Source organism: Quercus robur, chromosome 5, assembly GCF_932294415.1.
Source record: "Quercus robur chromosome 5, dhQueRobu3.1, whole genome shotgun sequence".
Taxonomy (NCBI): domain Eukaryota; kingdom Viridiplantae; phylum Streptophyta; class Magnoliopsida; order Fagales; family Fagaceae; genus Quercus; species Quercus robur.
In genome coordinates, this window is record NC_065538.1 from 31173429 (window position 1) to 31187097 (window position 13669).

At 37.2% G+C, this 13669-nt stretch overlaps 1 protein-coding gene across 1 annotated transcript; it reads left to right on the plus strand.

The window, feature by feature from the left end:
• Positions 1 to 8684: 8684 nt before the first annotated feature.
• On the plus strand, positions 8685 to 13443 carry LOC126725790 (F-box/LRR-repeat protein At5g02910-like). Its single transcript, XM_050430714.1, has 4 exons — positions 8685 to 8994; positions 9941 to 11154; positions 11278 to 11472; positions 13103 to 13443. The coding sequence occupies exons 2-4, from the start codon at positions 9955 to 9957 to the stop codon at positions 13325 to 13327; spliced, it is 1620 nt and encodes a 539-aa protein (XP_050286671.1). The 5' UTR covers positions 8685 to 8994; positions 9941 to 9954; the 3' UTR covers positions 13328 to 13443.
• Positions 13444 to 13669: the final 226 nt, after the last annotated feature.

Sequence of the window (13669 nt, forward strand, 5' to 3'; positions counted from 1 at the left end):
CAATGGGAAATGAAGGATGTGTGTAGACTTCACGAATCTGAACAAAGAATGCTTAAAGGATAGCTACCCCCTTCTTTGAGTCGACGTACTGGTAGACTCTATAACTCAGCACCAGCTACTGAGCTTCATGGACGCCTTCTCAAGGTACAATCAGATTCGGATGGATGAAGCAAATCAGGAGAAGACTTCATTTGTTACTAGCCAAGGTCTTTTTTGTTACAAAGTAATGTCATTCGGCCTTAAGAACGTGGGTGCAACGTATCAAAGGCTCATGAACAAGATATTTGTGAACCAAATTGGGAGGAATGTTCAAGTCTACATCGACAACATGTTGGTAAAAAGCCGAAGAAAAGAAGACCATTTGAAGGATCTTGAGGAAACATTCAGCACCCTTCACTCCCACAACATAAAGCTTAATCCGAGTAAGTGTGCATTCGAAGTGACAGCGGGAAAGTTCTTAGCTTTATGGTGTCTCAAAGAGGTATCGAGGCCAACCCAGACAAGATCAAAGCCATAGTAGAGATGGCCCCCTCGAAGAAAGTGAAAGAAGTGTAGAGTTTAAACGGTAAAGTAGCTGCCTTGAACAGGTTCGTATCAAGAGCGATGGATAAGTGCTAACCCTTCTTCCACATGCTGAAGAAATTTTTTGAGTGGACAGCCGAGTGTCAGCAAGCATTCGAAGAGCTAGAAGCCTACCTTTCTTCCCCACCGCTATTAAGTCCTTCACAACTGGGAGAAGAGCTCTTCCTGTATCTGGCTATCTCCCCGGAGGCCGTCAACGCGGCCTTGGTAAGAGAAGAAGACAAGGTTCAATAGCCCGTGTACTACAACAGCCGGGCATTTCATGGTGTTGAGGAGAGGTACCCACCCATGGAAAAGCTCGCCTTCGCCTTAGTTACAGCAGCCTGAAAACTCAAGCTGTACTTCCAAGCCCACATGGTAATCGTCCAAACCGATAAACCCTTACGACAAGTAATGAGCAACCCCAAAGCTGCTGGTTGGTTGGTGCTATGGGTGATAGAGTTAAGCAAGTTCGACATTCAGTACCGCCCATGCACCGCCATCAAAGGGTAGGTCGTCACTGACTTCATAACAGAGTTCACCAACAGGGAAGACAAGGGGGCAGATGAATATCCGCAATGGAGTATACATACAGACGAGACATCCAACAGGCAGGCCGGGGGTGTAGGTGTCATACTTCTCTCTCCCGAAGGGGACCTAATCAAAAGTATGGTTCGCCTCGACTTACCTACCACTAACAATAAAGCAAAGTACGAAATTTTAGTGGCAGGGCTTGATCTCGCCAAAGTAGTAGGAGCCATAAGAGTTATTCTTTACTGCGACTCTCAGATCATCACTAACCAAGTAAACGGGGATTATGAATGCAGAGGCGAAAGAATGAAGAGATATTTGGATCAAGTAAGGAGAAGGGTAGACGAGCTGAAGGCCAAGAGGAGAGAACGACCAAGCCGACCGCCTTGCCAAAGCAGCTTCAGTCGAACATATGACTACCCTTGATAACATACTCTCTTTTGTTCAGTTTTCTCCACTAATAGATACCATCGATGTGTAGGAGATAGGTTCCAAAAGCAATTGGACCACGTCGTTGATCTCTTACTTGAAAAATGGCGTCTTACCAGACGGAAGGGAGGCTGCACAAAAGCTGAAGGTCTAAGCTGTGCGGTTCATCTTGATGAAGGACGTCCTATACAAGAGAGGCTTCTCCCACCCATACCTAAGGTGTTTGGGTCCCGAGGAAGTGGACTACGTCATGAGAGAAGTCCATGAAGGGATTTGCGGAAATCACTCAGGGTCACGATCGTTGACAATTCAAGCGAGGTACTACTGGCCCACCATGCAAAAAGATGCTCAAACTTATGTCAAAGCCTACGACAAATGCCAAAGATTCAATAATATCATAATACAACCGTCCGAAGAATTGACGCCTATGACAGTTTTATGGCTGTTCGCTTAGTGGGGTTTAGACATCATTAGGCCGTTCCCAATAGCGGTGCGACAGCTGAAGTTCCTGATAGTGGGCACATACTACTTCACAAAATGGGTGGAAGCTGAAGCCTTGGCCACCATTACAGAGAAAAACGTGAGAAGCTTCATTTGGAAATCCATCATATGTAGGTTTGGGATTCCTAGAGTCTTAGTCTCGGACAATGGGAAACAATTCGACAATGGCTCTTTTCGGGATTTTTGCACGCAGTTAGGAATCAAAAATCACTACTCTTTCCCTACCCACCCTCAAGCAAACGGACAGGTTGAAGTCACGAACCGACCCTTGCTCAAAATTATCAAGACTTGACTCAAGGGGGCAAAGAGCATATGGCCTGAAGAGTTGCCAAGCATGCTATGGCCTATAGGACAACGACGAGGATGCCCACAGGCGAAACACCATTTCAGCTAACGTACAGAAGTGAAGCAATCATTCTAGCCGAAGTCGGTCTCACAAGCTACAGGGTGGACAACCATGATGAAAGAAGAAATGATGAAGCTATGCGTCTATAGCTTGATTTAATTGACGAAGTCAGGGCGACATCAGATTAAAGGCTCGCGCGGTACCAGGACCGCATGGCTAAGCACTACAACTCCCAAGTCCAATATAGAGATTATCAGGTCGAAGATCTCGTTTTGAGAAAGGTCATGGACGCTGCTAGAGACCCAACCCAAGGAAAGCTTAGCCCCAAATGGGAAGGACCCTACCAAATCACGTCATGGTAGAGGAAGGGAACCTACCACCTAGAGACGATGGATGGATGGAAGCTACACCACCCATAGAACACTGAACACCTGCGAAAGTACTACTAGTAAATAGGATGGCATGAAGAGAAGCACCCCCTTATTTTTAGCATACCTTAGTTAAAATTAGCTACACTCTTCAGTTTTTCTATTTTTAGATTTTGTTACAATAACTCTTTTTAAGCCTAAAGGGTAGGTCTTCTTCTTTTTAAAAACTACTTTTTCTAAGAATGCGTGGTTTATTATAATAAGAGGAGTTTATTCAGATATGACTAAAGTGTTTATCTACGAAAAATAGTCCACGAAGTAGACGACCCTAAATGCAATCCATAGAGTGGACGACCTCATCCCAAAAGGATGAAATGCTATCTTGTCCCTAAAAGCAGACAAGCTTATTGTCCCTAAAAGCGGACGAGTTTATTAAAGTCCATAAGGTGGAAGACTTCATCCCAGAAGGATGAAATATTATCAAGTCCATAAAGTAGACGAGCTTATTGTTCATAAAGTGGACGAGCTTATTAAAGACCATAAAGTGGACGACTTCATCCCAGAAGGATGAAATATTATCAAGACCATAAAGCGGACGAGCATATTGTCCACCAAGTGGATGAGTTCATCATGTCCACAAAGCGGACAAGTTCAATAAAAACCCACAAAAGGGACAAACTAAAGTCCATAAAGGGGATGGTTCGATGAATGAAATCCATTACTTAATAAAGTGGACAAAATCATTAAAGCTGACGGCTTCATAAAATTGCCATTACTTAAAAATGGTCATTGAAGCTGACGGCCTCAGGAAAAAATCATTACTTAACAGTGGATGAGTTTCCCAAGTCCATAAGTCAGACGTCCATGAAAGTTGACTAGGTTATAAAGTAGACGGATCTTTCAATCCTTAAAATGGGAAAGTTCTTTCTAGTAGAACAAATTATGATTATAAAGTATACAAAACAGTGTACGGACCTATAACTAAGTAGACAGGTCCATAATTATGCACGAAAGTAGACGGACCTAACCAAGCTGATGGACTCAGTAAAAAGCCAAGAAACGAGGTCAAGTCTACAAAGTAGACATCCTTAGATGATAAGCCTATCGTGTAAAGAAGATGGGTTCGTATTCAACTTGTGAAAATAGCATTCAAGCATACAAATGTCAACTAGTAAAAAACTACACGATGTTAAAAGCAAAGAGTATAAGATACCATATATAAAATAAAGTCTTTGCAAATGAAGCCCAAAAAATGCTAGGGCATTTAAACATTGTTTGAAAATTAAATGAAATATAAAGGTTGCAAAGAATAAAGGCTATGGCTGAACAGCAGAAATGCCATTTGGGGTCTTATTGTCTTTATCTTGAGCAGAAGGGTTCTCCACGTCTAAGAGCTCAATGGATGGGTTGGAAGTGGTGACGGGAGGATTCGTAGCAGGTTGAGCAAGGATGATGCCATCATCCTTGGAAGGGAGATCTGGTTCAGTAGAGTCGTCACTCTCATCAACGATGGCGTCACCAGCAGGGGTCGACGAAATGGGGGCATCCATGGTAATCCCAGATAGATCCAAGTTTGGGAAGGAGGACGTGACCTATTTAAGGCAGTCCTCAAACCTAGTACCATAATACTCAGTATAGGAGTCAACGAATGATTGAGACGCCTTGAATTTCGTAATAGCGTTGGCCCTAGCCTTCTCCACCTTCCCGTGCAAGGTCGACAACTCTTCCTGCAATGTCTCCTTCTAATGACCTTCCTCCTTCAGCTTCTCTTTAAACTCCTTTAGCTCACTATTTAGAGTATGGAGAGCATCCTTATACTGCTCCTACGCATCCAGTAAATTTTTATTACTCTTCCTAACCCTGGTGACGACCCCTCTTTGGCAACACACCTGTCTTGAAGTGCCTTCACACGCACCAAAGCCTGAAAAGGATACAGTCATTAGTCAATGGACAGAAAGAGACGAGATATAATTAGCTAAGAAAGTAAACCTATCCGAGTGAGGTCAAAAAGAGCCGATGCCCCTAAGTCCTTCGTTCCTAGCTGATCGCAAGGCTCTATGTCCGTCGACTTTATGAAGGACTCCACTCCTTTGATGGCGTAATCTTTTTGGGTCAGAAGGCGACAGGGTCCCTCAATGACGGGACCGGAAGAAGTCATCACTCCCTTGCCCACGCCCCGACTCGACTTGGGAGGAGACTTCTTGAGGTGTTCCTCTCCAAGGGTGACTGCTGCCTTCTGGGGAGGACGGTCGTCCTTCCCATCAGCCTTCCTTTTGGCCGAGCCCTTAGCAACGGCCTTGGGGGCTGACGAGGAGGCCCCCTCCTTAGCCTTCCTTTCTTCTTCTTTTTTACAGGCAGTAACTACCCTCACTTTTTGTCTAGTTGCCTCCGTTTCTACAAAAAGACAACAAACGTACGTTGGAAAAGCATACGGTAAGAATAAAAGTGACGGGGATGGTAGGAAATCTACTTACGAAGACGAGAGTATTCATCCAATTTAAGAGCTTTTGGTGTTGGCTCGAGACCCTGCAATAAGCGTGCAAAGTGTCAAGCGTGATGAGATCTCGACACTTCTGCTTGTCCAAAGGAATTTCTGTTACCCAACGAATAAAGTCTTCTTGCTCCTCTGTAATATAAGGGTGAATTCTAGTTGAAAAAAAGGAGAACAGACGGTGTTAGAAGCTTGGAATGAACCAACAAAGGAAGAAGAGCAGATGGGATTAACTTGAATCCTTGATAAAAGCCCAAGTGTTGTCAAAGTAACCACAGGGCATCGTCTCCCATTCTTCCTAACGACACACCCAATCCGTCCCCTTGACAAAAAAGCATCTACTTTTCCAGTTTCTGTTAGAGTCTAGCATATCAGACACTAGTCTCAAGTCCTTCTCTTTGGTGGCAAAATGATATGTCCCCTTAGAAGAGACGATGTGCTGGGGTCTGTAGCAGTAGAAGAACTCGTCCAACAAAAGCTAACGGTTCCCTCCACTCAGACGACCCTATAAGATCTCAGCACCTATAAAGATCCTCCAGGCATTCAGAGCGATTTGGCTAACGGACAACCCCATAAAATCAGCCAATTGACGGTGCAAAGCAGTCAATGGTAGTCTAAGCCCCGCAACAAATATGGCGTCATACATATCGACGTCTGGAGTCCTCCCTGTATAGCATTGTTCGTTTTTTCTAGGAAAACGGATTAGGATATGGTCTGGGATTTGGTAACGGGTACGCAACTCCTTAAAGACCTTGTTACTCATTTTTGGTAGAAACTTATTGACAGCCTAATCCTCAGGAAGGACGAAGGGATGGTTGCCTCTAGGACTTCCTAAAGTTCCCTCACTGGATTCCTTGTCACCTTCATCTCCGTCTCTATCACTATCCCTCTCCTCTTCTCCCTCCTCAACTTCACCCTCCTCACTTACTATTTCTTCCTCACCTTCCCCTCCATAACTTTCAACTTTCTCGTCAGGAGATTGGGTTGACATTTCCCTTTCTGACGACCAGGAAGAACCCTTGGTCTCATGACCTAAACCGAATACCTCGTTGTAGCCCGCTCCTTCGCGGACTGACGACTTCTCACCCATCGCTTCGCTTGACATCTGACTACCTACAATAGACGGATTCATTCTAAGAACCTAAGATGACAGCCTTACTAGGGAGTTAATCAATTAGAATAAAAAACATACGTATAAGGAAAAGGAGAAAAGAACTTACAAGTCTGTCTTTTGAAGTAATGGTTTCGAAAGCGACAATAGCAGCACAAGCGATGGAGTCAACAAATCGATGGAGTAAAAGTGACAAGCTTTCTCTCCAGAAATCAGCAAGGATAAAATAGGAGAAATAAGGGGAGGAGGCGAGTTATATATAGGGGGAAAGTGCACAGAAGATGAAGCGACGCCCTCGTCTAGAAGCGGAACCAACCAAAATGCCCCACGTGCCCAAGCATTTAATGATGGCTGTTCGAGGAGTCACCCATAAATGAGTTTTTCTCTCTCCTGGCCAAGAAGAAGATTAGCAATAAAAGTCTAACTCCATAACCCATCAGTTTAAGCTGACGAGGATATGGAGTAAGGGGCTGCTGATAAAGGGAAAAATTGTAGTAATAGTATTCACACTTGAAAAGGTATAAAGTAACACCCCAATTAAACTCGTCGGGATCCATTGGAGGCGACGACATTAAGAAAATCACGTAGCGCACCTCAGAGTTGATAGGATGACCTTAGGAAAAGGGTATGGATGGCTGACGATGAGAAAGCTGAAGAATCAAGTAGAGCTGACGACCTTGACAAGCTTGATCTCCACATTTGCATATATAAGGAAATACCTTGCGCTTCACATTTAGTGCTAATCAAAAGGACTCCTACAAGGAAAGGATTCCGCAATATACGCTTTGTAAGGATTCCTATAAAGAAAAGACTTTTACACAGCAAGGAAAAGATGTCAACCCTCTACTACTATAAAAACCCCAATACCCTCATTAATCAAAGTACGCATAATTTACCTACTCTAGCACTCTAGAATTGTGAGAAATTCTAATTTGACCTTCGGAAAGTATTTGGCCAGTACCACACTGTTCTCTCTACGAGGTCTTCTCTTTTTTGTGTTGTGCAGGTGTTGTTTTGAGCATGTGATGACCGTGTAGCTTACTGTTAATTTTTCAGCATCATCATATATTATGAGTGTAAAGAATATGCAATTCAATGTTAGATTTTCAAAATATATAGTAACATTTATTTTATCGAATAAGGTTAGGCTACAACCAAATTTGTAGTTAAATTTTGTCATTTGCAAAATGTTTGTAGTAATTTCGTTTGCTGTTGACTACACATTCAACTTATTATACGTTGGGGATAAAGACTAATGTTTCATAAGAATTTGTTGGTATCTCATTGTCAAGATACGTAGGGGAACAATTAGTCAATTTTTTTAGAACCCACCACGGTCAATTTTGTCTAGTTGGCTTGGAGAGCCAAATATTTAAAATTATTAATTGCGTTTTTGTATTTAAATTTTGCTAAACATAATTGATCTTAATTAGAATTTGTCAATTTTAACTTTTTTAAAATTTTATATTTTGAAACAATTGTAATAAATTTTGTTAGTAAACAAGAATTCACTAGAGAAAAGTTTGAGAGAAACTCTGCAATTTTATTACTAATAATAGTCTGAAAATTGAATTGCCTTTGGAGGTTATAATGCGTTCAAATAGTAAAAACAAAACGTAGGACAGCTAGAAACCCTAAGGCGGCTACGAAAGCATATAAAACCCTAATTTGACTAAACAATATTAAAAACACATAAAAAGAAGGAAATAAATAACCTAAACCTAAAATAACAAAAATTACATAAAAATACTAAAATTAGATATTTACAAAAATTAGATATTAATTGGTGATGGAGTCCTACCTTATGGGTTAAAATTGTAATTCAACAAAATCCAAAAAAAAAAAAAAAAACTATGAGAAATTTTTTTACTAAAAATAAGCACACTTGCATATATTAAACTCAGCAATTTACTCAATTTCAAATTCTAAATTTTAGTTTTATAAAAATCATTTTTGATATAATCTCATTAATAATAGATAAATTCAAATTAAAAAATTATATTAAACTCAAAATAATAAAATAATAAAATAATAAATCTCATCACATGTGCGGATATTTTGTTAGTTCAAAAATACCCTTAAAATCAAGATAATGATAAAACTAGGCTTAAAAAAAAAAAAGAAAAAAGAAAAAAAAAAAAAAAAAAAAGATAATCAGATAAGAATACATGTCTCAATTGCACTAAAATATTGTCTATAAAATAGGAACATAATCCATTCAAGCATTTGAAATAATCCAACTATCTAAACTCACGTTTTCAAAAAAAAAAAAATTTTATTTTAAACTCTTTATGAAAAAAAAAATAAAAAAATGCTTCCAAGTTACCGCGTGCTTTGAGGCTCGCATTGTAGAAAATTTATATTAGGTTTCTGCTTTTGCTGTTTCCTACTTTCTTTAGGAGTAGAAGTCCTTTGTTTCTTCTGTCAAAAGGATTTAAAAGTCATTTTGGACTAGGATTCCGCGTAGAGACCACGGGTATGATTTTGTAGACATCTATATATAAATATAAATATGACGTCGTAGAATTGGTGTGGTGCAGAAGAGAGTCGAAACAGAGTCTGAGATAGAAGATTACTATTTTTTTTGCTGAATGAGAAGATTACTACTTAAATAGTTAAAAGTGGTAGCTGATCTTCTGCAACGTTGCCTCAATAGGTAATTCTTTCTATTTCTTTTGTCGGTTAATATTTTTTGGTCCTTTAATTTACGACATGTTTGTAGCAATTGATACAACCTATTCGATTTATTTTGATGAAAACTATGTTAGGTTTCATAAACAATAATGTTTCATCAACATCTGTCATTGATTTATATTTACACAAAAAAAAAAATAAAAAATTATTTTTCAAGGTTTAGACGAAAAGAGATCAATTTTTATTATTACTAGTATTTGAGATTAAAGAAGTTTAATTTTTTATGAACTTTAACATGTAGCAGGTACAGGTAGGGGAGCGAATAGCCTTGCTTGTTTCATATTATTCATTCGTAAACAATTTCTGAATTTGAGACATTTTTTGTATATTTAAATACAAAATTTCTAATTCAGATTTTTATTTTATTTTATTTTATTTAAGTTTTACTAAAATCTAAAATCTCATTTAAAATTTATAATATGGTTTATCCACAGAATCTTTTTTTGACATAATCGATCTTAAATAGCATTTTGTAATTTTTTTAGCTTTTTTTTTTTTTGGTTGAAACAATAATAATAAATATAAGCATTGGGAAAAAAAAAAAATAGTCTTTTTATATAATTAAGAATTTTTATATAAGATGTTTGAATATCATTTTGTTTATTTTCATTGTTATCTTCTTTTTGTATTATTTCATTATCTTTTTATGAATATCTTGTTCATTTGTGTGATTTTTGCATTAAAATTTTGGATTTTTTTTATAATACTGCTTGAAACAAATTTATCAAAAAATTCTACTTGAGTTCACTAACCTTTAAGTTACTAAATTTTATACCTATAGTTATATATGACATGTGTTTGATTTCTGAGGCGTTTGTTTTAGATAAACTATAAACATTTTGATTACATTTGTACCATCGGGCTTCTTTTTAATTATATTTGCTTTTTGAAAATCCTTGTAAAAGCAGAAGGTAGAAATTTGATGAGCATAGAGAGACACATGATGGACGAAAAGATTGATGTCGTGGATCGAACATCCGATTTGCCTGAATTTATCTTGCATCACATCTTGTCCTTCCTACCCCGAAAAGAGGCAACTAAGATTTGTCTCTTGTCCAAGAAATGGAATTGTGTATGGTCTTCATTTCCGATTTTGGATTTTGATCAAGCTCTTGGTAAGGGCAATATCATGCCCGATACGAGTCCAGATAATAAAAAAAGAGTTGAAAAGTTCATGAATAATGTGGATACATCTTTAAGTAGATTTCACGATCATAATTTGAAGATGCAGAAATTTGAACTTCACATGACACTTGTTGACTTCAAGTTGGCTTCATTGGTTGATAAATGGATAGAGTTGGCCTTCGAACATGATGCCCGGGAGATAGGTTTTCAAGTGAGAACTGAAGAGAATTCATGGTATACTTTTCCTAGAACAATATTTGTTGCAAAATCAACAAATGGTTGTAAGTTAGAGCAACCATGTACTTGGAGTGCTGTGAAATTTTATTCCCTACAGAAGTTGGTGCTTGGGTATCTTTGTGTGAGCGAAGAGATTATCCAAGATATCATTCGTTGTTGCCCTTTTATCACAGATTTTCTTATTGTAGGATGTCACGGATTGAAAAATTTGGAGATCTCCAAACTTTCTAAACTTTGCAAGGTTGAGGTGACTCCTCTCAGACAAGAAGTTGAGAACATCAAAGTTGAAGCAGCAAATCTTCAACATTTCAGCTTTACTCATTCACGCCGACGCCAATGTCTATTGGACATCACTGCATGCCAAAATTTGAAAGAATTATACTTGAAAGATTTGAGCATTACAGACCAAAATCTTCACTTCAATATTTCTAGATTCCCCCACCTTGAAACTTTGGAGGTTAGTGGCTGCATCATGTTGGAAAGGGTCAAGATTTCTGCACAAAGGCTTAGAATGTTAACATTTGAAGCATGCGAAAAGCTGTTGGAGCTTGAAATTGATAGTCCAAATCTGTCATCATTCAAATACTGCAGTTTAGAGAATGTATTTCCTATGATTTTTCCAAAGAATGCTCCATGTCCTTTTGAGCTTACTTTTGTATTATTTAATATTGTTGACACTCTTTGGTTCCTTAAGTTGAGGGAATTTCTAGCAATGTCAAATCAAAGAAAAGTTTTGAAGCTAATAGTCATTTGTAAAGAGGTATGTCCACTAATGCAAATATATCTATTTTTTCACCTATTTACTTTCTTTAACGTCTTTTCATATTTTTCATTTTCACCTTTTGTATTCTGAAACATTTTTTTACTTTTCATTGAATTATAGGTTACATTTAATCTTGAAGATTTGAGAGGAATTACACTTCCTCCGTCATTCGAACTTGAACTTATGATGCTAGAGGGACGGATGTCGGCACTCTTAATAGATTATGGAAGTCTTATAGATGGCTTGCTTTGGAGTTGTTGTCCAAAACAATTGTCATTGCCAACAGGTGTGAAGTCCCGGAAGGAGTGCATAAAGGTATGATTTTTCTTCTACTAGAAGATTTTAGGGTGCCTCTAATTAATTATATCATCTGTTGCATGTTAGGTGATGAACTTTATACAATGATACAGATAATTAAAATATGTGGGAAATGTGGTTTCTGATTTTGAAAAACCTATCCTTTCTAATGTCGACAATTAGGATTCATAAAATCATTTGCATTTCAGTAAAGTAATAAAGTAGTGTGTTTGTCTGGTTGCATTTTGTGAATGATTTTAATAGCCCTCTATGTCCAGTTTATTGTGCCCAAGGACAAAGTAAAAATGGGCCTAACCGGGTCGATCCAGCCCATTGATGACCCGTAACTAGTGTTAATTTCCGTCAACTATAAAAAAAGGTTGGTGAAGTTAGTACTTGATAAAATATTTTCATGATTTCTATCCCCCAAGAACCTTTGAAAATTTCAAGTCAAATATGGTCGGTGTTTTTTTAGCAGAAGGCAATTATGATGTAGATTAGCAGTGGTTTTTTTTTTTTTTTTTTTGAGAAAAAGATTTGCAGTGGTTTGGTTGTGCACAAATAGGATGAAAAATGTAAATATTATTATTAATTTGTTAAATTATTTGTACTTTTTACTTATTTGCCACAACCTGACAAGCTAAAAAGCGTGGGGATTTGAGACTTAAACCTCTCAAATAGGTCTGTCCCAAAATAAAATATCCCTGCAAGAGGCAGTAGCTTTGAGACCCATGGTGTGTACATTTACATTATCTGTTTTCAAATTTAAAGATTTGTTTAAACATGCTTAAAAGATTAGGGATAATTAGAGAGTATTTATAGTACGATAAATTTGTCCAGCTGGAATAAAATTTTGCCTTAAAAAACTTTAGTAGATAGGAAATTTTCTTAGAAGGTACTAAGTATTAAAGATTTATATGGAAGTATACAAATAAATGTATAATGATCTGTGAAGGATACTCTCATTATATTCCTATATTATTTTACTTTATTTTTATTTTAAGACCATGATATTCTAGAATTCTAGCACTCAAGCCTCATGTGATTCCTATGCTGAAGTTTTGACAAACTTTTGATCTTCTATTAATACACAGTATCATAAGTAGATAGGGAGTTTTATCCATTTAAAAAAAATATCAGGTAGTCTGAAATAACTAAAAGTTAAACAATTCAAAATTTTATCAATGATTTTGAAATACGCACAGCTTTTACCCTGCATAATTCCTTTTTTTTAAATGAATAATTTGATGAATGAGCATTTTAATTCCATATGAAGAAACCAAACAATTGTGCAATCAGTTGCCACAAGAAGCATACAAGTTGCAAGTAGTTAACACTTGCCTCTCTGAAGACAATGAAGTAGATGCCCAATTTGCATTACAGAACTCTGCTTTGGATGGTTTTTTAATGTTCTTGGTTTGGAGGAGATATGTCACATATGCGACTTTATCTAGAGATGTTAAATGGGCTTAGAGCCAGAAGTGGGTTATTGGCCCCCTTTTAGTGTTGTTTGAGTCGTGTCATATGTGGTGCTTTATACAAATATTTTGATTAAGCAATGAGGTTGATTAAGAAAATGTCAACTTTGTCTTAATATAATTACACTTGCTGGAACTAATTATTTGTCTCTAATTTACTTGAACTCTAGGTGCTGTGTGAAGATATATTGGATAAAGAAGATAGGGACTTCTCTTGTTGTTGGCGACATCATTTTAAAGGTGCAAAGATCAAGAGTATTGCTGGGATTGAAGGTGAAAAGCTTCTTGATTGCAAAACTTTGTTAGATACGTTGCCTACTCTTGTAAAGGGTCAAGAGATTCAATTTAGATTGGATTGGAACACCATTTGCATGGAAGGGTGCATTAGAATATGAAGTAATATAGTTTTGTGAAATAAATTAATGCTTGTCAAATTTGTATTATCCGTTTGATCAACACCTATGATTAAACATTGTATCTTCCTTATTTTTGAAAATTTATTTGTTTGAAATTTTTTATTTATTTATTTTATTTTGTTATAGGGATAAAGCTTAGATTCAATTTTTTTGTGTTGCTCCTAGTTTCTTTAATTAAATTCAATCATTTGATAGGTAAATAGTTTATTTATTTTTTATTTATTTATTTATTTATTTTTTATATAAGATATATAGAAATTCTACTATAACTTAATACCCGTTTGTTTCAACTTTTGAAGCCCAAAAGTTGCGTTTTCAAAA

What these genes read in the sequence shown, in the direction of transcription:
- LOC126725790 (XM_050430714.1), top strand. Translation starts at nt 9,955, where the DNA reads ATGAGCATAGAGAGACACATGATGGACGAAAAGATTGATGTCGTGGAT. An exon ending in TAATAGTCATTTGTAAAGAG is followed by an intron (nt 11,155 to 11,277) that starts GTATGTCCACTA and finishes ATTGAATTATAG; the next exon opens with GTTACATTTAATCTTGAAGA. An exon ending in CCCGGAAGGAGTGCATAAAG is followed by an intron (nt 11,473 to 13,102) that starts GTATGATTTTTC and finishes CTTGAACTCTAG; the next exon opens with GTGCTGTGTGAAGATATATT.